The sequence below is a fragment of the Astatotilapia calliptera genome, chromosome 3 (genome assembly GCF_964374335.1).
Source record: "Astatotilapia calliptera chromosome 3, fAstCal68.1, whole genome shotgun sequence".
NCBI classification, from domain to species: Eukaryota; Metazoa; Chordata; class Actinopteri; order Cichliformes; family Cichlidae; genus Astatotilapia; species Astatotilapia calliptera.
Genome location: NC_137424.1, coordinates 66,938,538 through 66,965,789, shown reverse-complemented (window position 1 = coordinate 66,965,789; position 27,252 = coordinate 66,938,538). Strand labels below are relative to the sequence as shown.

Genomic DNA, 27,252 nt, shown 5'->3' with positions numbered 1-27,252 from the left:
TGTTCTTGGTGGTCAGGAACAAATGTAATCACATGGCAGGATGCTCTAAAAGGACCAAACTTCAGCCAGGAGAACAACTGAGATAATCCATCCACAATACGAGGTTAGTCATTCATATACTGCTGCATGGGCTGGGCTGTAGCTACATCCTAGGGTTTTAAAAACTGAGCTTAAATAAATGATTAGCGGTAATAAAAGCCGAGGGAGGTCAACAGTGATCACTGACTGTTTTAGGAGCTTTTTGAGATCAAATAAAAGAAAATACATAACATTAAACATGTTAACAACACAAAAGCTAAATTAAAGGCAGACTACTTTAGACCCGGAAGTAGGATTCATCGCGTCATCACTGAACAACCGGATAGGGTTAACTACTGAACGACAGACAGTACTTTAAGTATGATTTAGTTGATGTGGAAAGTTAGTGACTGTGTCAGCTAACAGCTGCGAGTTAAAAAGATGTTTTTGTCTAATGTTAAAGTTAATCTTATCTAACGTATTCTGATAAGCTCATACAGAGAACAATAGTGACTTAGTTTGGATACAGTTGTCCTGAGACTGAGTGCATCCATAAGAATATTGTTTTGGTTGTATTGCTTCTAAAACTCAATACAGACGAGTGAAAGTGAGAGCTGCGTGTTGGTGCCATTCTTTCACCTCTCCTCACTATTTCCCCTGTTTAAGGGCACAACATTTGGAGGCACCACTGGGATGATTGATTTGAGGACCATCCCTGACCTGTAAGAGAAATCCTCTCGTTGGTCATCCCCCCCCAGACGACCCAGGCATCAGAAAGGAGCATAGCAAAGCAGCAGAGGCATCGCTAGACCTACATTGGTGTTTGTAGCCTGAAGTGAAAAAGTGACCACTAGGGGGCAGTAAAATTCAACTAAGTCTGATAATTTCTCAGTTAACTGCTTGTGCTAACTCCTCTGACAACATGGAGTCTGAATTAGAAAAGCTACAGCTGGAGATTAAAGGAACACTGTATCAACTGACTTTAGAGCAGCTGATTAAATTATGTGATGTACTTCAAATCTCAGGACCAGGAAAAGAGTTTGTGATTAATAAAACGTGCAGTCAGTTAGTCTCACGTTTAGTTAAGCACCTTGAGCGCACAGAGGACGAAGGCATGTCAGACCTTCTTAATGTCCAGGACATTATAAGTGACATACAAATGGATAAAAAACAAAGTGTGAATGAAACAGTGGACCCAGCTGTTCAGGAGCAGGAAGGAGGGGGAGGGAAGGAGCGAAACACCAGCTACTGGTACAGCAGTTGGCCGAGACTGTAAGACCAGACTGACCAACCCGTGTACTGCCTGGATTCAAAAGCATTTTTAGGACTTGAGATGCAGTCTGGCTGGTCAGTTTGAATAAAATATATAATCAGAAAGAAAAGCCGTTTTATAGGATTTTGTGAAATATAGTTGTGACTTTTCATGTGTTGACACATGTTTCTGCACTTCTGCATCGGTCATGTGTAATGAATAGTTGGAGGAGGGGAGGATCATATCAGACTTACACTTACATATTTTTTTTTAAATGTCATTGATTAGAAATGTGTTTCATTTATTTATTCTTATTATTTATGTTAGTATTTATTTATTTATTTTTTGTATAGATGGGTTTAGAAAAAGATCATGATTTGTGTGAAAATACAAACAGTTAAGGTTTATTTTTCCGATTGACATGGTGACATCTTTCAACTTTCTCTGGACAAAATACATTCAACTAATGTAAAATACCTAAATATCTTGTAATGAAAGAAAATACTTACTAACTGTTGCAGAATGTAGCTATCTTCACATTTGAATAGACAAATACATGGTATCTCCTACAGTAATTTTTTGGCATGTCAGCATGAAGATAAGCTTGTCACTAAGAGTGCTAAAGTTTTTAATTTGTATAATAGTGCAGGAGACTGGTGATATGGTAAAAGGGAGATACTAAAATGACTATGTCTGTGAAGGTTCTGTCATCCAGGTCATCGTAGTATAAGGAGCTTGGAAAGAAAAGTGACTGGACTTCTCATCAGAGAAGCTTCTTCAGTTCTGGACAATTACAATTACAAACAGCTTTACTACAAAAAGTAATATACCTGCAACTGTCATTATGGCTGTATGAAATGAAAATGCGTGGGTTCATGTCTTATTTTAAATAACCATACTTCATTACATACATTACTCATTAATTGCTTAAAACCAAATTGTTTCATGGCTCTAAGCAGAATGCTTGTATACTTTGGTATGGAAGAACTTCCTTATTAGTGTTAGTTAGCTAACACTGTCACGGCAGGTGAGGAGAGCCGTGTGAAAATAATAAATGAGGATCCAATTGCAGGCAGTAGTGGAGAAGTGAAGGTGGTTTATTGAACATGAAATAAATAGGGACAAACAGCAAACGGAGCTCGAACTAAACTAGACTGGAGAACAACTAAACTACAAAGCACAAACCTGAATGAGAACGAGCAGAGGAGAATGACGATGGACAGCAGGGAGAACACATGGGTGAGACATGGTAGATACATAGACGGACCAGCAACTACAATGACGGAGGACACGACTTAAATACACACAGAGAAACACGGGAATTACACACAGGTGGTGGACACAGCTAGGAACAATCAGTAAGACGAGACAGAGGTAAAACTGAACACACTCACATGAGACGCAGACTTTCACAATAAAACATCACACACAGGCTCGACATCGAGAGACAGACAGGAAATAACATATGAAACTAAACCCGCATCTTAAACCCAGATAAACAGAAACATGGAACTCTAATAATAAACATCATAATCATCATCATAAACACAACAAGAGAACAAGAAAACAATCCCCAATGCAAACTAAAACCCAAACATAATTAAAACTCAAAATACTGGGTCCACCGGACCCAGAACCGTGACAAACACCAGCTGTGTAACTGAACAGTTAAAGTAGTAAGCGATATCGCATATCCAGTATGTAAATTGTTGAACTACAGCCAGAGTAGCAGCAGCTGGAATTTGAATGTACTGGAATGATGCAGTGATCCCACAGACATCATATCTTTCTTTAGTCAAACTGTTGAGGGTCATAAAGCTGCAGGTGCTTACGCTAGTATGCACGGGAAAATGCCTGCATAAGTATCAGGGGGTTTGGGCAATTTCTGATTAGCTGCTGGAGACTCTGCAAACGACAGCAACAGGTAACACTTCTTGCTCTTTTTTCTATTCTGTTTGAAGAATTAATGCAGGTGGCTTTATTTTCAACTTGTGCAAAAGGTTTGTCTCTAACAATAAAGCAAGTTTTTTTTTAATATAGTTAAAATTACTTTAAAAACATAGTAAAAAATACTAGAAATAGTAAAACCATATGAGTTTTGTTGATCAAGACTTCTGTAAAAAAAATAAATAAAAATTGTTCAATGTACTATGTGTTATGTAAAAGCTAAATCAGATCAGTTTTTAAAACCTGATGTGGACACACACACAACTTCAAACTCTAGACCACTCATAGAGACACAACACCTATAATAATGCGAAATAAAACAAGCTGAAATAAAGTACCATTAAACTTTAAGAGATTTATTTTAATTTACATGTTTTTGTTTCATCTTGACCTGCTTTGGCTTTTTCAGACAATTTGAGGTAAAAATATATATTTAAAAACTATATATTACGTGTATTAAAATACACTCTGTGAGTGTCAAACATCTTGAAGACCAGGAATGTCTAGAGCTGCTACATTTACACTTCTGTTATTGTTCCATATAAATGTACCCATATCCATTCTTTCTATGACATAATGATAAAATTAAGCTTTGTCATGATGTTAGGTAACACCAGCTGTGAAAGTCAAAATGTAACAGTCAGCATCAGTTGAACTCTTTTCTTCATTCTTACATGAAATAATTGCCTTTTACTGCATTTCCATTGAGAGAAAAGGATACTGTTAGGTCCATATCTCAGTCAGAGTCCAGATTCTCTGTCAGAAAAGAGCTTGTTAGGTTTATATTGTTGGATTGTCATTTATGCTTAGATACATATACTCATATATGCTTAGAGGTATACTGTATAATCGACTGCGTATTGATATGTCTGATCCTTAGTAGTCTGCAAAGACTCTGTGTGCCTTCCAGAGTGTTTTGAACAGATGTGTTTTGGGCTGTGACTTAAATAAAGTAAGCGAGTCTATATTTCTTATGACTGAATGAAGTGATTTCCAAAGCCGAGGAGCAAAGCGACTGAAGGCTCTGTTCCCCATTGTGATAAGACGGGCAGAAGGAACAACAAGATTAATGGCAGATGAAGATCTGAGAGAGCGGGAAACAGTGGTGATATGAAGAAGATCACACAGATAAGCAGGGGCAAGGTTATGGATGCACTTAAATGCGAGAAATACATTTTTAAAATTTATCCTAGCTTCTATGGGCAATTAGTGGAGCTGTTGAAGAAATTGGGTAATATGGGACTTGTTGGGGAGAACAATGAGAATGGTTGAAAGACCACAATCAGCTGCCATCAGAAGGTCATTAGTAATCCTTAACAAAGCAGTTTCTGTACTACAATGGGGGAGGGGGGGAGATTCATATTGAAATTGTTCATAGAGATGGTCATTGAGGTATGAGTGAAGCTGGCAGGCAAGAACTTTCTTAAGGATTTTCGAAATAAAGGGGAGATTTGATATAAGGCGAAGGTTATCAAAATTATTGGGATCTGCACCAGGCTTTTTGAGAATTGAAATAACATAAGCAGTTTTCAAAGACGAATGAGCAATTCCAGTGTTAAGGTAAGAGTGGGTAATACCGATTATGAGAGCTGACCTAACTAGGTGGGCCAGCACATTGTGGTCAACAGCCCGGTCAGTCTTCCCTGAAGGACGACGAGCTCTTGACCAGATGGACACTATTGAGTTAGTGTCGTTGGTATTGAAGTTTCGCCTGAGCCCTCGGTGGATGTACCTGCAGCAGGGCTTGAGATATCCATGTTGAAATTGAATGAACGGTTGAAACAGAGGACAAGACAGACTTTAACAGAAGACAGGAAAGACTCATAAACAGGAGAAATCGACGAAACAAAAACAAGAATAAAACTCATCTAAACGCTTACTAAATAATAAGACAAGAACTTAATATTATCACAAACTTAATATAGGAAAATCAAAAATATAAAATAAACTCAAAATGCTGGGTCACAGACTGTGTTGAAAATGCTTTAGTTCCTCACACTTACATGCAATCTTTTTGTTCAGCTCACTGAATTAAAGCTGAAACTCCCCACATTTTTTTTCATTAGTTGTACCAGGTGAAATGTTTCAGTCATCCTGAATGATGAGTTATTAAGCATGTTTACATCTTCAAATCTGCACCACATGGGCTACTACCTGAGCAGTGACGTTGAATTATGAATAATTAACAAACAAAGTCTTCAGGATGTTGTGTTTGTGGCTGTTTAGATTAAGTAAAAAAAACAAAAAAAAAAACAAAACAAATGATTAATTCAGGCAGAATATTGAATCTCTTCTCCAATAATAAATATATAACTATCTGAAAATATTGTTTTCAGTTGGTTCTATTTAGATAAAGTTTTACTGAAAGTGTAACTGGATGGTTTGACTTTGGGCATACTTTAGCTTACTTTTTATGGCTGTTCTCAGCGCTGAACACATAATTCTGTCAGAATAACCTGACTCCATTTTGCTTCTGATGATTCAGGTTTTTGGCACAGGATGAAGTCCAGTTTAGTCCACTTCTTCTTCTTGGTGTCTTTGATTTCCTCTGACACTGCTGCCCCTCCCCCCGGCATCAAAGTGCGAATCACGGAAAAAGGTAAGGTCTGTAAGAGCTGCACTAACACAATAAACACTTATGCCTTTTAACCATTTAAAGCCTGAACTGTGAAATAATTGCCAGAAAAGTTCAATTTTTTTGAAAATAGACTTTATTGAACATTTTAAGAATTAAGAAAATAATTAAATATTATTTTGTATAAATGGATTTTCATTTGTATCATATTTGCTACATCTGGCATTACAAATACAATTTATTGCAAATGTTGTTGCTAAAAACTGTATTGTGCTATTTCGGTGAGTCACACTGATGACGTAGAAGTTTAAAAAACCCACAAAACTCATATATCAGATATGATATACTTGGCGACCATCAGCAGTGGAATGCCATTGATTATCAATTGCTTTGTTATTATACTATTATTTATTATTAAAATAAATACTAGTAATTTTTGCGATTAGCACTTTAATTTATGATGTTAGATTCATCCGATTCTGGCCCTTCAACCTTTGGTTTCCTTTATCATTTTTTAATATGTAGAAAAGACTATTTTACTATTTAATATGTCTTTGCAGTATCACCAGCATATGAAGTTGTAGTACATTTACTGTGTTTTGCAGTGAAGGATCTTGGTCTGATGTACTTAAAGGGGCTGGTTAACCAGCAGTTCCAAATAGAAGAAGAAGATTTGCCAATCAAAAGGTAAAAATAAGTTATTGTTTCTATGGGTTATTATTATTTTGTTTCTTCATTTTAATTTGAAAATGTAAATGTGTTCATTTATGGTTAATACATGTTATTAAGTATTTTATAGTACAATATATTTTTATCCTCCTCACAGCGTGACCCTTACTAAACTACAAGTTGATCCTGCTCAGGTGGATTTAAAATTTCAGCAAAACATTGGTCTCCAGTTTGAAATCAAGGACCTGAACTTTGCTCTAGAACTTCAACGAGAAAAAAATGTGCATTTTTTTAAGGAGTTCAAGTACGTACAACTACAACAGTGTAAACGCTCTTAAACCTCTCATTTTATGTCTGATGTGTGCAAACAACGTAGAGCAAATCAGATTCTGCCTGCAGAAAACCTTCAGCATTGTTAATAGTCAAGAAAATTATGCTCTTTGATACAGTCTCTGAAGACAACAACACTATATTTACAGCAACATTCATTACTTTAACATGGTTTGCTGAGAGTCATGTAGTTTAATTTTAGTTGGTAATGGGGTCTCCCCTAAGCTGGACATGCAGATTTTATCTTTAAGTATCTCTGTATGAATGCAGAGCTTTTAGTCTTTTTTGCCCCTGATTTTATGTGGTGTGCCACATGAATATACATTTTTATCTCTGTATTACACACACACTGTATCTGCTTTTATGGCACTCGCACTAGATTGGTTTAATAAACGCAGAACATTCATGCTGAGATGATTTGATGTTGTTGAGGAGAGTCTTCTCAGATCTCAGATGTGACAGGAGCATTGAAAAAACAACAACAACAAAGAAAAAAGAAATCATCCAATCTACAGTGTAATTGGTGTTGGCTTTAACATCACAAAAAAAAAAGAAAACAAATTCAGCCCTCTGTTTGTCTTTTCCTATACAGGATTGACAAAGGTACGACAATCTTCACTGGAGAAGGTGTGAGAGCCATGATCCTAGTGAGAATGAACCAAAACCCAAAAGGACACCTGAATGTTGAAATACGAAAAGAGGACTGCAAAATCAATGCCGATACCATCACAACAAAGTCCACTGGCTTCATAGGGTAACAAGACTAAGAACAGGGGCTTCCTACTTCTCTGTGAATCAAACAAATTTAAAAATGAATTTTTATTTAGTCAGAATACTCTTTCTCTGCGAAAACACCATCCACCAGTTGTAGCTGAGGCTGATTGAAATGTCAGCTATTTGTTAATAAATCAAAGCAAGAATATGACTTAGGATCGGTTTCTTGACTTAATCCTCAGGGAAACATGAACCATCAGCTGGCGGATCAACAGTCTGTTAGACCAGTCCTGCTGATGAATGACAGGATTTCTGAAATTTGTTTGTTTTTCAGGAAAGTTTTGGACTTATTCATAAGGGTGGCCAAGCATTTCTTCAAAAAGAAGGTCAGTTCCAACTGAAACACAGCTTAAGCCAGTCTGAATGAAACCCGTGGAGTGTGCTGCTTAGGATAAACACTACCTACACAGATATGAGTGGTAGATCTGTCAGGCAACCCAAGCTTTTGGGAGATATTTACTAAATGCAGCAACCCAAGTAGTAAGGGTTATACAATATATATCTAAAATAATAAAATGGCAATGCCACCTAGGGGATTTTCACCCCCCCAGGAAATAAAATCTTCTTAAAAAGTTTGCACAAGTTAAAGGATGCACCAATGAGGCAGATTGGCTCCAATGTCAATCTCTTTATTTGTATTTATAAAATAAATCAAAGGATGAAACAATAAAAGCTGACTGTGGCACAGCCTGTCCTACAACAGTGTCCTGGATTACATAAAACTATACATGAAACTAGACTTACCGGTAGCTAAGGACCAAAAGAAAACCATATAAAAAGTCTAGTCTATACACCAGGTACTGTACAACAAAGGAAGTGTGGAAAACGAGCCACCACTTAAGGTCCCACGGCTACTGGTGCATCCTCAGTTCACTTTAATAAAAAGACAAGAAATGATACGTTAAAAGTCAAAGAAAAACTCGAAAAGGACACCGCGTACCAAGCTCTGAAGATCGACAATCCAAAAATTCAGCATACTGGTAGGCCACTCTCGTCAGAAGTAAATACAAATAAATCTGCCCAGGCATCATTAACTGTTCCATTTTCTTCAGATATTTTTCTTTTCTTACAATTCTCCATACTTGGCCTACCTGGAGTTGGAAGTCTCGATAAATGCACGGTGTTTTAATGGGTGTGACGCTTATTTTGAGGACGAAAAATAATAAAATATAATTTTATTTTTATATTTCAAGATCAGGATAATCTTCCAATTTAGAACTACAAGTTAAATAAAAGAACTAACACAAATAAAATACCCTTCAGTTAAATACTTACAATTTATTTTTCCAAACTATTCAATTCAATTCACTTCAATTCAATTTTATTTATATAGTATCAAATCACCTCAAGGCAACTGTTGTACAGTAGATCCTGCAATAATACATACAGAGAAAAACCCAACAATCATATGGATGCCAAGGCTAATACCTGTGTATGAAATGAAGCATGCACTGAGCATGTTTACAAGTGGTGTAGAGCTAAGATTATATAAACTACATAGGCTTATTAAATGACAATACAGGGTGGAAATGTCAGGTTTATATTGTTGAATTATCATTGATGCTTAGAAAGATATAATCATATATGCTTAGAGGTATATAATCAATTGTATAATGATAGAGGTCTGATCCTTAGTAGTCTGCAAAGACTGTGTGCGTTAAAGAGCACTCTATTCAATTCAATCCTATTCAATCTTACTTATTTATATAGCACCAAATCACAACAACAGTGGCGTCAAGGTGCTTTATATTGTACAGTAGATCGCACAATAATAGATACAGAGAAAAACCCAACAATCATATGACCCCCTATGAGCAAGCACTTTGGCGACAGTGGGAAGGAAAAACTCCCTTTTAACAGGAAGAAACCTCCGGCAGAACCAGGCTCAGGGAGGGGCGGGGCCATCTGCTGCGACCGGTTGGGGTGAGAGAAGGAAGACAGGATAAAGACATGCTGTGGAAGAGAGACAGAGGTTAATAACAGATATGTTTCAATGCAGAGAGGTCTGTTAACACATAGTGAGTGAGAAAGGTGACTGGAAAGGAAAAACTCAATGCATCATGGGAATCCCCCGGCAGCCTATGTCTATTGCAGCATAACTAAGGGAGGATTCAGGGTCACCTGGTCCAGTCCTAACTATATGCTTTAGCAAAAAGGAAAGTTTTAAGCCTAATCTTAAAAGATTAGGTTTAAGATTTGGTTAAATCCAAACTGGAAGCTGGTTCCACAGAAGAGGGGCCTGAAAACTGAAGGCTCTCCCTCCCATTCTACTTTTAAATACTCTAGGAACAACAAGTAGGCCTGCAGAGCGAGAGCGAAGTGCTCTAATAGGGTGATATGGTACTACAAGGTCATTAAGATCAGTTGGGACCTGATTATTTAAGACCTTGTATGTGAGGAGCAGGATTTTGAATTCAATTCTGGATTTAACAGGAAGCCGATGAAGGGAAGCCAAAACAGGAGAAATATGCTCTCTCTTTCTAGTCCCTGTCAGGACTCTTGCTGCAGCATTTTGGATTAGTTGAAGGCTTTTCAGTGAGTTTTTAGGACATCCTGATAATAATTAATTACAGAATTACCATAATTAACCTCAGTGTGTGAAGAGGACTCTCCATTTACATGAACAAACTGGAGTCTATTAGATAGATATGATACAAACCACTGCAGTGCAGTACCTGTAATACCTGCTGCATGTTCTAATCGCTCTAATAGGATATTATGGTCAACAGTATCGAATGCTGCACTAAGGTCTAGCAGGACAAGCACAGAGATGAGTCCATGAGGCCATAAGAAGATCATTTGTAACCTTCACTAAAGCTTTCATAAACTGGTTAAAAATATTATATAATTCCCCAACAGCTTGTGTCAGAACAAATGACCAGACATCCTCTAGCTTCTGTCTCTTGAGGGGCACCAGGCAGGGATGCCCACTCTCCCCTTCACTGTTTGCAATTTTTATTGAACCACTAGCAGCAGCAATTAGACAGAATTCAGTAATTAAGGGCATAAAATGCAAGAATGTGGAACATAAAATGATGTGTTACTCTTCACTGAAAAAAAGGGATTGGCCAGCTCTTGGATTTACATAAGCATCTTGCGTGTATTTAACACAATTGCCTCATGCTTTAAAGTTAAGTGTAACTATATAGTGTATAAACTACATGATATGCAGAGAGGGTAGATTAAATTGTTCATATCATGTTCAAGTGAAGTAAATCAATAATATAGCAATGTTAAATCCTGCAACACTGCACGGGTTTCAGACTCGCGCTCTTTAGATCGTGGTTTCAGGAAGGCATCCATCTCAGTCAAGTCGAGCAGCCACCTCTACTTTTTTTGGTATACCAAAAAAAGTAAATTGGGTGGTTGTTACATTAAAAAAGTCTAACTTGTAATTTGAACACAATAATTTCATGTTTCTATGAACGTAATTAAATCATGTAGGATTTGCATGGAATTCAAACACTTCATTTGTTCTTGTTGAGACGACCTGATACAATTTAGTAAGAGTGGTTAGTTGCTGAACTCATGAAATTCACAAGATCGCACAAGATTTCAAACTGCAGGAATATCAGTAGAGTTATGAGAGGCAGAGAACTACACACGCACCACGTGCATGCTATTGCTATTTATTGTGGATTAACCTGTCAAGGACAAAAACAAAACAATTCTGCATCAAATACAGGAAATCATAGCTTTCCTGTGTTTCCTAGATTGTTGGCATGGTGGTTAGTGCTGTTGCTTCACAGTAAGAAGGTCCTGGGTTCAAATCCACATTCTGGCTAACTTGCAGTGGCTTCTCTCTGGGTATTCTGGTTTCCTCCCACAGTTAAAAGTCATGCAGTTATTAGAGCTGGGGTTAACTGGTGATTCTAAATTACCTGTAAGTGTAAATGGTTGTTTGTTTCTATGTGATAGACTGGTGAGGTGTCCAGGGTGTACCCTGCCTCGTAACCTCGTTATTTCCCAGCCCTCCTGAAACCCGGAGGATGGTAGTCATTGTAAATCCATTCAATTTTTATGGTAACCAGGATCTAGACTTTGTTGAACATTATGTAATATGAAGACAACATGTAGTATTTAAGTGAGCAAGTAGTATTGGGGTAAAAGTTATTGAATAGTGTTGAAATAAAATGACAAAATTGTGAAGGATTAAAATATTCCAAGAGCTCAACTTACTTCATCTGAACATGTTTCAATCGCGTTTTAGGAACACAAAATGCACAGGTTTATTGAATATAAAAAAGTTGTGTTGATTTAACTCAGTTGTTTAATTTTCTGCCAAAGCAAAACATTTGTGTGCAACAAATGTCCATTATTGAATCAAGTAAATCCAACATGGCCTTTTTTTCAGTGTTTCTCCAAAATTCACGAACCAATATCTCTGGGGTGATTGAATTGATAAACTCTTTTGCAAGAATATCAGATTACTCAATTAACTGGTCAAAATCTACAGTCCTACCGATTAATTGCTCCCTCCATAATTCCTCTTCTACACCACTGCAATCGGGAAATATAAAATATTTAGGTATTAATGTTTCTCCCAAGCTTGCAGATCTAACCAAATTAAACCATATCCCACTTTTAAAGAAGGTAGAAGGTGATCTGGCTAGATAGAAATGTCTACCCATATCACTCATGGGAAGGGTTGCCGCTATAAAAATGATGGTCTTACCAAAAATAAATTATTTATTCTCAATGATCCCAACTAAACCGCCACAAGATTGGTTCAGATCTCTAGATTCATGTATGTCCAAATTCCTTTGGAAAAATAAACCCCCACGTATAAGCTTAAAAACACTACAAAAGACCAAGGATAAAGGAGGACTAGAACTGCCTAACTTTCAGCACTACTTCTTAGCCAACAGGCTTCAGTTTATCTCAGGATGGCTAAAACATACCCTCTTAGATGAACCTTGGCTAGATGTAGAACAAGCACTTTGCAATAATCTAGAGATCTCAGACCTACCATTTATCAGCTCAAACATCCAACGACATGAATGCTTTAAAAGCATCAACATCAGCTCTTCTCTGACAGCATGGTGGGAGTTTCTAAAATTGACGGCGTCTTCATTAATCCCATGCAAACTTACACCTATCTGGAACAACCCTGACATATTACAAAACAATAATATGATAAACTTTTCAGATTGGAGTGATAAAGGAATCAAATATTTAGAACATATACTAAAAGGAACAGAATTTATTTCATTTGACGGACTAGTTACACAATATGGGATCAACAAGAAAAGATTTTTAGAATATTAACAAATTAAATCCATAGTAAAAAAGAAATTTAAACCGGGTCAAGTTGAACTACAAACACCACCAAGTGTGGTTCAATTTCTTACTCTTAAAACCCCCAAATTACTATCCAAAATATACAGAATGTTTTCTAAAACAGATGAATCAATATCACTTCCTATTGCAAAATGGGAAGCGGATTTATCAGTTAACTTAGACCAAAACTTCTGGTCACAGATTTGCTTAAAAACCTTTCATCTAATCAGAAATCCCAGTCTTCAATTAATTCAATACAAAATATTACACAGAGTGCACTATACAGGTCATCGGATGTTGAAGATGGGCTTTACGTCTACCAACAACTGCTCACACTGCCAAACCAATTCACCGGACAATTATATCCACGCTCTTTGGTTCCGTCCACCAGTTCAGAAGTTTTGACGCAAGATATGTGAAGACTTATCAAAGTGTCTGAAATGTAACATTCCAACTTCCCCCTTAGTGTGTTTGTTGGGCAGCTTAGATAATGTCACTTCAGAAAAGAATATCGCCCATATGGTTTTCACTGCCCTATGCATAGCCAAGAAAACAGTCCTCATGAACTGGAAAAATAAAAATAATCTTAATTCTAACCAATATAGAAATTATCTATTAGATTACATTAGTCTTGATACAGCCTCTGCCGCCACATCAGATCAATTGCTCTGGGCTCCTTTGATCAGCTCCATCACCTAGTGGGGGTGGGGGGGTCACAGTTTGGTCCCACCTTCACTGTTGTGAAGGGCGTCGGGGGGTTCCCCGGAGGCATCTTCCTTGGGGGGCTCAACCTGGGGTAGCGGTCATGTCCAATTAGGGGCTCTGTTGGCTCTCAGGTGACTGTTTCCTCTTGGCTGCGTGCAGCGGGACTAGGGGAGGGTCTGTGCTGACGGACGTGGGTTACTGACCTGGTAGCCTGGCTGCCCCTGGGTGGGTCCGGGATGGGCGTGAGGTTCTGGGGGCGCTCCGTCTCTGGGCTGGGGCCCTGGCCGGGCCTCGGGGGCTTGGGTCCTGGTTGGTGTGTTGCCGGGGTTGTGGGTGGGTGGGTGCATGGGGGCCCAGCCCTGGCGCAGGGTGCCACCGGTGCGTCGAGCCACCTGGGGGGCTCTTCAACTGGTGGGGGAGGTTGTCACATCTTGCAGGAGCTTTCCTCTCTTCGGGAACTCTCTCTGCAGGAGGGGGAGATACAGGAGAGGTGGAGGAAGATCTCAGCCTGGGTGTTTATGGTCTTATGTAGTCTGGAAGATGAGTGGATGGTGGGGTGGGTGCAGTTTTCTCTGTGGTGGGGCTGGGTGGACTGTCCCGGGCTCTGTGGGGCCGGGAGGCGCTGCTGCACTGGGCCCTGGTCTTGATGGGCCTGGGCCCCCTTTCCCTGGCGGGTCGCGGAGTGTGGGGGTGCCTACTGGGGTCAGCGGGGGAGCTGGCCCCAGGGAGGGGTCACTTGCCACTCCCTTCCTTCCCTCCCCATCTCCAGCTGCCTCCCCCTTCCCGCTCCACCACAACCACCCACACATGCAGGGCCTTGGAGTAGGGGTGTGTCACCAGGGTGTAGAGGAGGCTACCCCCCCCCCCCCCCCCCTGTCCCCTTCTGGTTGCCTCTGCCTCAATTTTATCCCACAACTTAGACATTCACATTACTCACACTCTCATTACACATACATATAGGATCTTGGGGGTGGGCACGATACACGGAGTCCAAAGTACCATCAGGGTGTACACCTCACCCCTGGCATCGTTGCCCACCTCTCAATTTTAAATACACGTAGACATTGAGGACTAGCAGGAGGGACCATGCGCTTACCTGCTGCTCTCTGGCAGGTAGCTCCATGCCCTCCTGGGTTTTAATTGCACCTTAGAACACACATGCATCAACACTACAATGAGCAGGTGGAGGGAGGTTTGGAGTCTTCTCTCACCCCCATTCTCTGCGGCCTGCTGGAGCGGGGGGGCTAGAAGGAGGAGTTGGCCGTCCGACTGCGGTCTGGAGTGTGGGGCCTCCCTGCTGCTGCGGAGTCGGGGCGGTCTGCCTCCCCCCACCGCAGGGAAAAGGGGAAACACCACCTGGGTCTGGGTGCAGTTCCCCCTCCAGGGGCAAGGGTACCTAGACCCGGTTCGTAGAGTACGCTTGGGGAGTGTGATCGTGTGTACAGCGTCTCTTTATGTCTGTCTCCATGTTGGTTGAGTGTGGAGTAAGTGCATATGAGAGCATGAGGGTGGGAATGGATGTTTGTATCTGTGTGTGCCTGTATGTCTGTGTCTATATGTCAGGTTGGGTATCAGACGCCACCTCTCTGGGGACATCTCAGGCCCTCCAAGGTTTGGAGGCCTATCTCCCCCTACCACCACTTCCACTGCCAGTGGCGGACTCCCTCAGACATCGGTGCGTTGGTGGTTCTTTGTGTCTGGGGATGGGCGTCCAGGTACACACCGGCTCACTCCTTGGCGGCCGCTTGTCGGGGCCTGGAGCCTGGGGCTCGCTCGGGCCACTTCGGAGGTGGGGTGCCCCCGGCCTCTCGGCCTGGGGCTCGGTCACTCAGGCACGGCTGGCTGCCGGCGGAGCTCACGAGCGCGTCACTGCAACCCCCCCTGGCTTCTGCTTCGCGGCTGCTGGGTGAGCCCTCATCTGGGACTCTCCTCAGCTCTTTCTGGGACAGTGGCGCAGCTGCCCCTCTGTTGGTCTTCCTTGGTCTCTTGTGTTCTGGGGGCCTCTGGATGTCTGGAGTTTTGATCTCCTCCATACCTGCTTCATGTCCTGGAGGACGGGGCTGTGGCCCCCCCACACCTTCTAGCAGATTATTACATGAAGGAACCTTTTAAAAAAAACAATCGCGTCCATGCTCACAGGTGTACACACGGGTGATCACACCCACAAACTACACCCTTTTTGGCTCCTACCTCAAAGCACACTGTGTTCTGTTGATCTTATGTGCTGCACAATAATGTTTAATATTTAGTATTTGCTGTCATATTGGGGACATCTCAGGCCCTCCAAGGTTTGGAGGCCTATCTCCCCCTACCACCACTTCCACTGCCAGTGGCGGACTCCCTCAGACATCGGTGCATTGTGATGTTGTTTATTCTATTACTCTTGTTCTCTTCTGCTTGTTTTCTTTTTTCTTTCTCAGCAGGTGATCCAGGTGATTGATATATGCATTTTTTTCTTTTTTTTTCTGCCCATTCTGTTGGTTTTTGTTTTTTGCCCTTCTCCCCCGTCCCTCTTCTCAGCTGTTTCTCTTTCTCCCCTTCTTTCCCCCAGTCAAGTCTGTCCCGTATTCAGCAAGTGAAAATAAAATAAACAATAAAAGGTGAATCAAATGGACCATTACGGCAAGGCTGGGATGGTCAATTTGGTAAAGTAAATCCGTTGGGCATCTTTCTTTGCCTTTAGACAACAATTCTGATGGCAAAAGAGCCAAACGGGACAGGCAAAAAAGAAAAAAAAAAGGGAGTGAGTACACAGAGAGTGTGCTTCAAATGAAGATTATACTATGAAAAAATAAGTTATCTAAAAGTTTTGTTAATTGCTATGCAGATAAGCTACTCAAAAACACCACCGTGTTTTGAAACAGGAATAGAACATGATACTCTACTGCAGAGAGAGCGAACACCAAGTGACAGCCAAATGTGTAAGGACTGCCAACCCCTGTGGAGACTAGCGAAGCTAGGGATTGAATAGCCAACCATCTAATTAGTGAATGAACTGCTCTCCTCCTGAACTACTGTCAACCCATATCAGACATTTTTTTTTCCTTTTTCACTACTAATCTGGCTTTTGCAGATCTTATGACATCTGTGTGGTTCACAAGTGTTTGTGTGTCTGTAGATCTGTCCTGCTCTTCAGCCTATGATAAATAACAAGCTGAAGGACTTGTCCATGATAAAGACTGTGCATGAAGGCCGCCAATTAGACCTGGACTACTCCCTGAGCAGTGATATTGCAGTGACATCGAGGAGCCTTGATATGTCTTTCAAGGTAATATAGAGAAACACTAAATTATTCTGACTCTGAACACAACCCTACAGACATTAACACCTGGTTAAAAATCAGAGCACTTTAAGGTGTAGTGACCCTGGCATGTTCGGTTTTCTTGATGCCAGCTGTTGTGAAGTTGAAAATTTGACGTCTAATAAAAAATCTCACACAAATCAGAGAAAATTATCAGTGGACACCAGGTTAAACAAATGCCACCATCAGTTGTTTCCCTGCTGGACAACATTAAGTCTGTTGGAAAGAATCTTAGCATCTGGGTTAATAGTAATGTGATACAATGAAATCATCTTTTTATCATGACATACACACATACATGCCTGCCATCTGCTAGCTTATCTGCTTTTGTATCTTACTACTGTTTTATTGGATTATGTGAAGCACTTTGGCTACCTCTTAGTTTTAAATGTGCTACACAAATAAAGCTGTATTGTATAAATGCGTTGAGATTCTTGGGCAGATCACCTTCGAAGTTTTATTTTGCTTGTTTCTGTTTCTACTCTGCAAAGATCATCATTTTGTGTGTGTTTCAGGGCTTAATGTCTGTACACGGGAAGGATGTGGACACTGATTCAATAAGGCCAAGCAAAGAACCAGTTTTCACAGAGACTAGTCAGATGATTTATGTGGGCTTCTCTGAATTCTTCTTCAATGTGGCCGCCATGGCAATCTACAAATCAGGACCATTTGAGCTTGACACTGACATTCTACACAGACAATTAGCAGAGTGGGTAAGTAATAGGGCTGTGTATAGTCACTGATTTTTCCAGTTGAATCAATTCTGATTCATAAGTTCCTGATTCGATTCAATTTTGACTCAGACAGCCAGAAATATAATTCTGATCATTTATCAGTAGTGACCCTTGTGAGACTTCATCAGAGGTGTAAACATCACAGCAGATGCCTTTGTGTCAAAGTAACTGAGGATAAAATAGAAACATAAAGGAGATTTTCCTGGCCTGTTTTTTTTTATAGCAGATAACCCCCATAAGAAGTTTGTTGTTGTTTTGTTCTTTATATATATTTTATAAAGAATTTATCTTACAAGAGTCAGTTACCTTTGCATAAAAATAGGTGGTAGAAATGTTCTTCTTGGAGTTCCTTTTACTTTATTACTTTGAGTACATTTAAGAACTGTTACATCCTGCTTTTACTTGAGTAAATAAGTTGAATCAACAATTCAACTTTTGCCAGAATATATATATATATATATATATATATATATATATATATATATATATATATATATATATATTTTAACACTAGTATCTGTCATTCTATTTACAGTTTTTCTCAGTTTCTTTGGTGCATTTCTCACAACAGAATTAAACTTTGCACCACTACTAAGGCTCTTCTCAAAACAATTAGTGCAAACTGCAAAACATGGTGGATAACTTGCAAAAGTGAGTCACTTCATCAAAAAGAAAAGTCAGTGGTTCAAAAGCAAGTCAGTTGCTCAAAATAAGTAATCAACGCTTCAAAAGCAAGTCCCTTAATCAAAACAGATAATATATTCATCAAAAGCAAGTACTTATATCAAACAAAGTGTCAGGGCTGTCACAATTACAAGTCATTACACCAGCATCTTTGGTCACAAAATCAAATGGTTTGAACATGTTCTCATTGTGACAGATTTCTTCGTAGGTGCTTCCCAATGACATGTCAAGTCTGGACAGCATGCATGGCATGTTGAAAACCATAAATTGTAAAGGAAAATCAAGACACTTCATATGCACTCTTGATAATATTTAATTGAAAGTGTTCACAGCATTGTGCAACTGGGGAAATACAGTAAATCAAACACAATCAAACAAAAAAACCCCCCAAAAACTGAAAAACAGACACTGCTGCATATCAATCATTGATATCTAGACGCTCCCGTCTGTCTGCCCACATATTTGCATCAACATCACAGCGAATGTCAGCTCTATCAATGCATCGGGGAAAGTATCTTCTGGAGTGTTAGCTCCACCCTCTGCAGGACTCTGCTGTGATGTCATCACAAGCTGCATCCATAGCTGCTAGCAGGGTCATTTGGGTATGCGGATGCCTGTCATATACCTTCCACCTCCAGGAAGAGAAAAACTCCTCAATTGGATTTAGGAATGGAGTGTAAGGAGGAAGAAACTCCATAAGCATCCTGTCGTGTGCTCCTACCTCCCTCGCTTCCCCCCCCTTCCTGACACTAAGACACCCCCCTCCTCCAATCCCTCTCTCAGCAGCAAGACATCTCCCCCCCTCCCCTCCTCCCAAACATCTCCCAGTGTCACAGTGGATCAGGTCAGGAGACAACTGAGGAAGCTTCGCCCCAGAAAGGCAGCAGGCCCAGACATGGTGTGTCCTAGGATGCTAAAGGCGTGTGCTGCTGAACTTGGGGAGCCGCTACAACGAGTCTTCAATCTCAGTCTGCGACTGGGGAGAGTGCCCGCCCTATGGAAGACATCCTGCATCGTCCCGGTCCCCAAAACGAACCGGCCCAATGAGCTGAATGACTTCCGACCGGTGGCACTGACGTCACATCTTATGAAGACTCTAGAGCGGCTCTTCCTCAACCTCCTCCGACCACAGGTACAACATGCCCAGGACCCACTACAGTTTGCATACAAGGCGGGTGTCGGAGTGGAGGATGCCATCCTGTACCTCCTACACAGAGCCCACTCACACCTGGATGGGGGAAAAGGCACGGTCAGGATCCTGTTTCTTGACTTTTCCAGTGCCTTTAATACCATCCGGCCCTGTATGCTTCAGGAAAAACTGAACAGGATGGAGGTGGACCCCTGCCTGGTGGCTTGGATCTCCGACTACCTCACCGACAGGCCACAGTACGTCAGGCTGAAGGACATCACGTCTGACACTGTGGTCAGCAGCACAGGAGCACCACAGGGAACTGTGCTGTCCCCTCTTCTCTTCACCCTGTACACCTCTGACTTCTGCTACAACTCTGAATTATGCCACATTCAGAAGTTTGCAGATGACACAGCCATCATGGGGTGTATCTGGGATGATCAGGAAGAGGAGTACAGAAGTCTGGTGAGGAACTTTGTCGCATGGAGTCACACAAACCACCTGCAACTCAACACCTCAAAGACTAAGGAACTGGTTGTGGACTTCGGGAGGTCCAGAGAAGGTCCACTGCTGGTTCAGATAGAGGGGGAGGAGGTGGAGGTGGTCAACAAGTACAAGTACCTCGGGCTGTGGGTGGACAATAAACTGGACTGGTGATGCAACACAGAGCACCTGTATAAAAAAGCCCAAAGCTGACTATACTTCCTCAGGAGGCTGAGGTCTTTTAACATCTGCAAGAAGCTCCTGAGGATGTTTTACCAGTCAGTGGTTGCTGGAGTACTTTTCTATGCTGTGGTGTGCTGGGGGAGCAGCACAGCAAAGAAGGACTCATGCAGGCTGGAGAAACTGATCAGGAGGGCTGGCTCTGTGGTCGGCATGAAGCTGGACACTCTGGTGACAGTGGCAGAGAAAAGGACACTAAAAAAACTGCTGGACATTATCAACAATGCTGGGCATCCTCTGCACACGGCCATTAACAACCAGAAGAGTCTGTTCAGTGACAGGTTGCTTCTCCCCAAGACAAGAACTAACAGACTTAAAAACTCCTTTGTCCCACACACCATCAGACTGTTTAACTCCTCTCTGGAGGGGAGAGGGAGGGGAAACAGGAGGACAAAGGAGGGGGGAACAACTAAGCTGTAGTGCCTCTTTGAAATGTGCAATTCACTTGTATTTTTATTCCTATTTATCCCCTTCGTGTATATATATATATATATATATATATATATATATATATATATATATATATATATATATATATATATATATATATATCATTCCGTCTGAGGACTCTGTCTATGGTGGAAATTGATATTGACTGAATATTTCCGAAGACGGTGTCATCTTCTACGACAGTTCCTTGTATTTCTCTCAGTCTCAAAGCGTTGTTTGCAGCCACCATTGCACAAATTCTTTCCTCTTGCTGTGGAGTCAAAAGTGGACCTCTTCCACCTCTTCTAGGTTGTCTGGCAGTCCTTTTTGAAATGCAGATGAAAAAACACAAACATAAATAAGCGCAAACATGCTTACAGTAATTGTTACAGGACTGTCATTCAAAACTCCTTTCTTTACAGCATTACTGTATTATACCACAGCACACTATGCCACACCTGGGCCAAGTCTGCACTTCAGTTACAGTACATCTATATGTAAAGTTCTATAAGGCCATGTCCTAATGCAAGTCTCCTGTATGACTATGAAAGTGCAGAGCAAATTAGTTTGTGCTGAATAACTACATTACAGTATGCTCACCTGTTTTCCCGACGAAATGTCTGAATAATAGAACTTACAGTAGTTCTCCCAACATTTGGCTGCACCCTTCGACCAGCCTTGGCCATTGTGAGGCCATGGTTTATCACATGATCCACAAGTGTTGCCCTGATTTCGTCAGGGACGTGTCTATGTGGTTGGTCTCTTCTTACCCGATTTTGTCCTCGTCCTCCACCAATCCTCACCCCTCTTCCACAAGGCTGACGTTCCATGTTCTGCAGTTTTGTACATTCAGTATGCACCTCATGCCAATCCTGTCTGTTGGTTTACATTATATATATATATACTTGTAGAGTAGGGGATACTGTAACGCGATTCACCTGTGACTGGGTAGAAGAGGCTTTTCATTGGTTGCAAGTAAGAGTAACACACACCAATTTTCATTAGTGTGAGATAAGGTTCACCTGAGAAAAGTAATTTATGGAGATTTTCATGGAAATCCTTAAAAATAGTGTTTTCAAAATGGGTGTACAAATTCTTTGACAAGATGTTCAACAATTTTGAGTGCACTGACACAAGCAATGAAATGAAGACTATTAGTTGTAAGGACAATGACTATTCAGCCGGTACAAGTATAAATAATTGTGACATTCATGATAAAAGCAAGGAGATAGTGATGAATAGCAAGTCAAAAATGACCATTATTTAGGTATTTGTACTTACTCAACTGCTTCATGTCCAAAGGCATTTGCCTTTGGACAATGAACATGAAACCGCCACAAGGTTGTGCCAAAACGACTACATGTTGTGGAGGTTGAACTAATTATTGTCCAAAGTTTAATTCTGTTGTGAGAAATGCACCAAAGCAACTGAGAAAAACTGTAAGTACAGAATGTCTGTACTTTTGCCACCTCTGGCAGTATGAAGTGAGTTTTAGAAATAGACAATTCTGTGAGCTGCTATCACTGAAAGAAACAGTACTACATATTCCACCGTCCATCCATCCATCCATCCATCCATCCATCCATCCATCCATCCATCTTCATCCGCTTTATCCGAGGCCGGGTCGCGGGGGCAGCAGCCTAAGCAAAGAGGCCCAGACCTCCCTCTCCCCCTCCCCAGCCACCTCCTCCAGCTTATCCGGGGGAATACCAAGGCGTTCCCAGGCCAGCCGAGAGATATAATCTCTCCAGCGTGTCCTGGGTCTGCCCCGGGGCCTCCTCCCGGTATTCCACCGCTGTTTAACAAAATTGGGGAAATAAAATGGACCAGACGATTTTATAATTTAGTACTGCTTTATTTCGGTGCTTTATTTCGGTGCTTTTTTTTCCTGAGATGTGATACTCTTTGAATTCTAGCCAATCATTTTACGTTTCCGAGGATAGTAGGCGGGCCCAGGTACGTACGTTCTTTTAGAGCAGAGCTACAGATTAAAAATGCCCAAGGCCAAGCGGTCAAAAGTCTGGCTGTACTTCACAGCAAAAGATGCAAACTCAGCAGCCTGCAACAAGTGCTTTAAGCTGATACTGTGATACTGTCAAAGGAGGTAACACCTCAAATCCGATGAAACACCTGGCGACGTATAGCATTTTTTTTTAAATCTGAAAAATGCGCCGTATTTAATAGCTTGCTGCGAGACCTCACACCGAGCGCATCTACTGCGGGTGTGGTGCCTGTTATCGGACCCGGAGTTAGCAACATCCCCCAAAAACCCGAAGAGGAGAGTCCTGGCCCCTAGCCCTGCCAGTGTAGCAGAAATGATCGCAGCAGCAGCCGTTCTTCTCTGCGTGAGTAGCTTAATGTTGTTCGTGTGTAATTTACATTGAGTAGGCTAACCACGTTATTACATTAATGCATGTAAGGTGAACTAGCAAACATCATCATAGCTACATGCTGCTGTCCTCTTGTTTGATGGCAGATACTCCCTTCACCCTGGCCAAAAAGACTAAAATGACCAAAGAAAAAGTGGAGAACAGTTAAACATGAGAGGTTTTTAGACAAAGTTTGTGTTTTTTCCATTGTTTAAGCACTGCTTCCAGCCAAGAGTGATACCATATATGCCCCATAGCTGCAGAAAAGGCTAACATTGTTATCTTTTTACAAAAAAAACAGCTGAACATGAGAGGTTTTTGGACCAATTTTGTGTTCTCCATTCTTTAAGCACCGGTTCGAGCACCGTTTAAGCACCGGCACCGTTTCAAAAGTACCGATTTGGCACCGGTATCGGATAAAACCTAAACGATACCCATCCCTAGTAGTAATACCACACAAATATGTTAACAAAGGTCCAAACCCTTTTCACATCACCTCCTATCTCCTTCTCTACACCAGGTGCCGAAAAGATTATGGGATACTCCCTTCAACGTTGTGGGAATTGCATCGGTAACAAACTTTACAAAGAGTTCATGTTAGAGAGTCAAATAAGTTTCACCTTAAACTTCATTCACCATCAAACATCATTACATGGAAAATAAACTGCTAACATTTCATTTCTACAATATACATAGGGTCAATTTAAAGTGGAGTTAACTAAGGCTCCAGACGTTCACATCAGTAAGAATGCACTCTCTGCCACTGTGGATATCGAAATAAAATCTGATGGTCAACAAAGTCTTCGTATGGTAAGCACATATACAGATGCAGTTTTTAACACAGCAGCACACTCTGTGCTGGTATCGACTCTGCATCAGAGTTTATCTGCAAGTTCACTTTAAGAGCTGGGTACAAAACACAACCAATATAAAGTATGTACGTTAGCTGTCCTTCACAAAACTTTTTCACTCACTGCAGCCTGATGTTACTGCACATTAAACTAAGACAAAGACTTACTTTTAGCTTACGTGTTGTGTAAGTTGCCTGAGAATCAGATTTGAAGCTTTCTTCAGTTTGACTTTGTGACATGTTTCTGAACATCCATGATGTTCTGCAGATAGGAGCAGCTCAAAGACAGCTCTGACGATTTTATTGTGAAATTTTGACTAAATGTAAAAAAATGTAGCAAATAGATAAGTCATGCAGTTGTAACAACTCACTGTTGGACTCTTTCTGTTGTGAATATCTATATGGACACTCCTGTCTGAGCTGCGTGAAGCTACCAAGTTGAATTGAAGTTTGAATGCAAGATACATGGAAGTGTGACTCAACCACATATGCAGAAATAATCAAACTTTGTTTCCTGTAGACCTGCCGAGATAATATGAATGTCGAATTCAAAGAACGCCATCTCATTCCGGTTTTTCAAAGCCCAAGGTAAGAACACAAATTCACACTGACATGCTGACATAGTATAGACTCTATACACATTAATACTCTATAGTATTGTATTTTGTGAATTTATTTCAGTTGTGACGACACAATTGGAACGATCAAAAAACAAATTCAGGTAAGAAGACAGTGCTCTACTTCCATTGCTCTATACCAGCAGATTTTTATAATAATAATAATTATGATTATTATTACAATAACAAGTGTGTGTCTCTATCTGTGCAGACTGGATTTGTTAATATCTATATTTACATCATAACCAGTAAGCGCTACCATACAGAATAACACAAACTCACCTGACTCTCATGATATTTTGTTACAATTTGAACTGGATTATAATCTATGTGTATGTATGTGTGTTTAGAGTTGTTTGTTATAGAAATACCCATCCCTCTTCCTGCTGAGCTGAGCATTATTGATGCAAAGACCCAGTTTGAAGAAGTAAGTGACCTTAATTTCCTTCTGCCTGAACACTAATGTGCTAAACTTTCAGCAGTCCTCTACACCACACTGATAATTTTTAAAACTATCACAGTAAAACATGCTGAGTCATCATTTATTCATCTGCTGTTCCATGATGAATATCAGTTTCATAAAATATGGTCTTGATCCATGCTCAATCATCCAGGTAAGGAAATCCCAGAAAGTTGATTCTGTTTATCTGGACAAAATCTGAAAATTCAACATCCAGAAATCTGGGATTTCTGGGATTAATGAATTAGCTGCTGCCACTCAGTCACATGTAGCCTGTTTGTACCTAATACTACCTGTCACTGCCTTTTATTGCAGGTGTCGCGAAATCGATCAATGTAGAGCAGTGTCACAAACCACGGAAGCCCCAGAAAAGTGCAATCAAACGATGAGTTTATTAACAGCCCAGAGAAAACATCAACATATGTCTTCTGACCAAAATACATGTTGTGGACACTTATAAAGCAGTGGGGTACATGCCCCCCCCCCCCCCCCCCCCCCCCCCCCATTGCGTCAATTACAGATTAAAATAGGTTCCAGACATTAGTCACCGTTAATCGTACATCTTTAATAGCTATAAACAGACATAGAACTTCTCTTTTCTATAACACCTTCCATACAAGGTAATAAACTTCAAGCTCAGGGTCTCTGAGGCTAATTATTGACTCTGATCATCTGTTACCAAGTAGAATAAAATATAGTAAGACACCAAATGAGTTAAGGCCTCAGGCCGGACACATTCCTAGATTATATGTATTATATGTACTGTAAGCATGCATTGCAGTTATCCTTCTATGTTCTAGTTTCCCTCAGCATGTATCACCTGGACAGTCATGCCAGTGAAGCTTAAGACCCTTAATGAACCGAACATCAACTCAAAATAAGCACAAATATGCAATGTGTATAAAACACTTCTAACCGTACCTGTAATAAAAGTTAACATAATGGAAGGATCCTCAAATGGACATCTTCAATAAACAACTGTAATGCAGTATCAATACTGTGAGAAATATTATTAGATGAAATAATGCTGTAAAGAATGTTATTAATGAAGTTATAATGATGCAGATGATATGGCTGCAATAAAATAATTTCTGTATCTCCACACAGGGCTATCTGGTGGTGGGAGGAAGCCTGACCTTTAACCCTCAGAGCAGCAGCAATGCTGAAGGATAAGCAGCAAAGACTGAAATAGGGAGTTTGTGATCATCGGAATGTCTGGTTCTTTATGCTAAATATAAAATCTGTGTTTAAATAGCTTAGAAAGTTAAATCTATCAGATGCAAATGCTGGATATACTGAATGTACTGCATATACTGGCTGTTTCTATGATTTGATTTGATTTGATTTTTTTTGTCTGTAATAAAGGTTTCAGCATCACAGTAAATGGAAAATACTTCACCAACCTTTTCATGTCTCTAATCATATTTTGCATTTTGAAGCACACCCACTGAGCAACAAACGCTGGTAATTGGTGATTCTGTTGTGAGACATGTGAAAGTACACACACAGTATCACAATCACAGTAGATTTTCTGTGCATTTCTGTTCTTAGTAAGATGGAAAGTTTGGTTTATATTGTGATTTACAAGCACTTTCTCATTGTAACTTTGGTGACTCATGAGTTACAGTGAGAAAGCTGTAACCTTACATTTCTATACAATTACAACCTAATACACCATTTTCTCAAAAATTCTTAAATTAAAACTGTTTAAATTAATCTGTGCTTAGTACACAACAACATTGGTACAGTTAATGTTAAATATACTTTATTCTCCTCAACTCAAAAACTATACTAAAATATAATGACAGCATCCATCTCATAAAATGACTGAACAGCTAATACATGAACAAAATAACTCAATCTTTAAATTTTTGAGCATTTTTATTTCCTTAAAATCAGTTTGTCCTCATGTGTGTTCATATACATGCATTCAAGAGGATCCAACATGCTTTCTTCAAACAGGATACCTGACAAACAAACATTTATTAATATTTAACAATATCCAGAGTACGTTTAAGCCAGAATCCCTGCTGTGGTTGTTTTGCATCAGCAAAAATGTTAATTGTTTATGTCTGTCTAATTATGATACAGTATACATATATAGTGAAACACACAACACAGAAACACACAACGCATACAAATCCTGAGGACCATGAAATGTAGTCAGTTATAGCCACTCGAATTCACTTCATCAATGAATTGGAGTGAACATTTGTCCCAGATTAACATTGTAATGTCTTTACCTTACAATATAAAGGGACTTGACTCAAGATTTGCTGACTCTTAACTGGTGCTTTATGAATAAAACTAAACAGATCTAAAGGTGTGTCTGAAATGTGAGTTTATTAGAACAGGATGGATGGATGACCACAGCCCTCTCAGCACAGGACTGACGGCAATTTTCCC

The 27,252-nt window shown here is 40.3% G+C and overlaps 1 protein-coding gene across 2 annotated transcripts; it reads left to right on the top strand.

Annotated features, from left to right (window-relative positions):
* The first annotated feature begins 2,958 nt into the window (after window positions 1–2,958).
* On the top strand, window positions 2,959–26,248 carry LOC113014749 (phospholipid transfer protein-like). 2 transcript variants are annotated; one of them, XM_080298859.1, is made up of 15 exons: window positions 2,983–3,194; window positions 5,703–5,816; window positions 6,398–6,479; window positions 6,619–6,765; window positions 7,384–7,545; window positions 7,840–7,891; window positions 16,669–16,818; window positions 17,367–17,564; window positions 23,440–23,490; window positions 23,616–23,729; window positions 24,290–24,357; window positions 24,451–24,490; window positions 24,598–24,634; window positions 24,737–24,813; window positions 25,954–26,248. In XM_080298859.1, exons 2-15 carry the CDS (start codon window positions 5,717–5,719, stop codon window positions 26,017–26,019), a joined length of 1,344 nt encoding a protein of 447 aa, XP_080154985.1. In that variant the 5' UTR covers window positions 2,983–3,194; window positions 5,703–5,716; the 3' UTR covers window positions 26,020–26,248. The 2 variants fall into 2 exon arrangements, with proteins under 2 accessions (XP_080154986.1, XP_080154985.1); XM_080298860.1 differs by lacking the exons at window positions 24,451–24,490; window positions 24,598–24,634 and having other exon boundaries at window positions 2,959–3,194; window positions 24,752–24,813.
* Window positions 26,249–27,252: the final 1,004 nt, after the last annotated feature.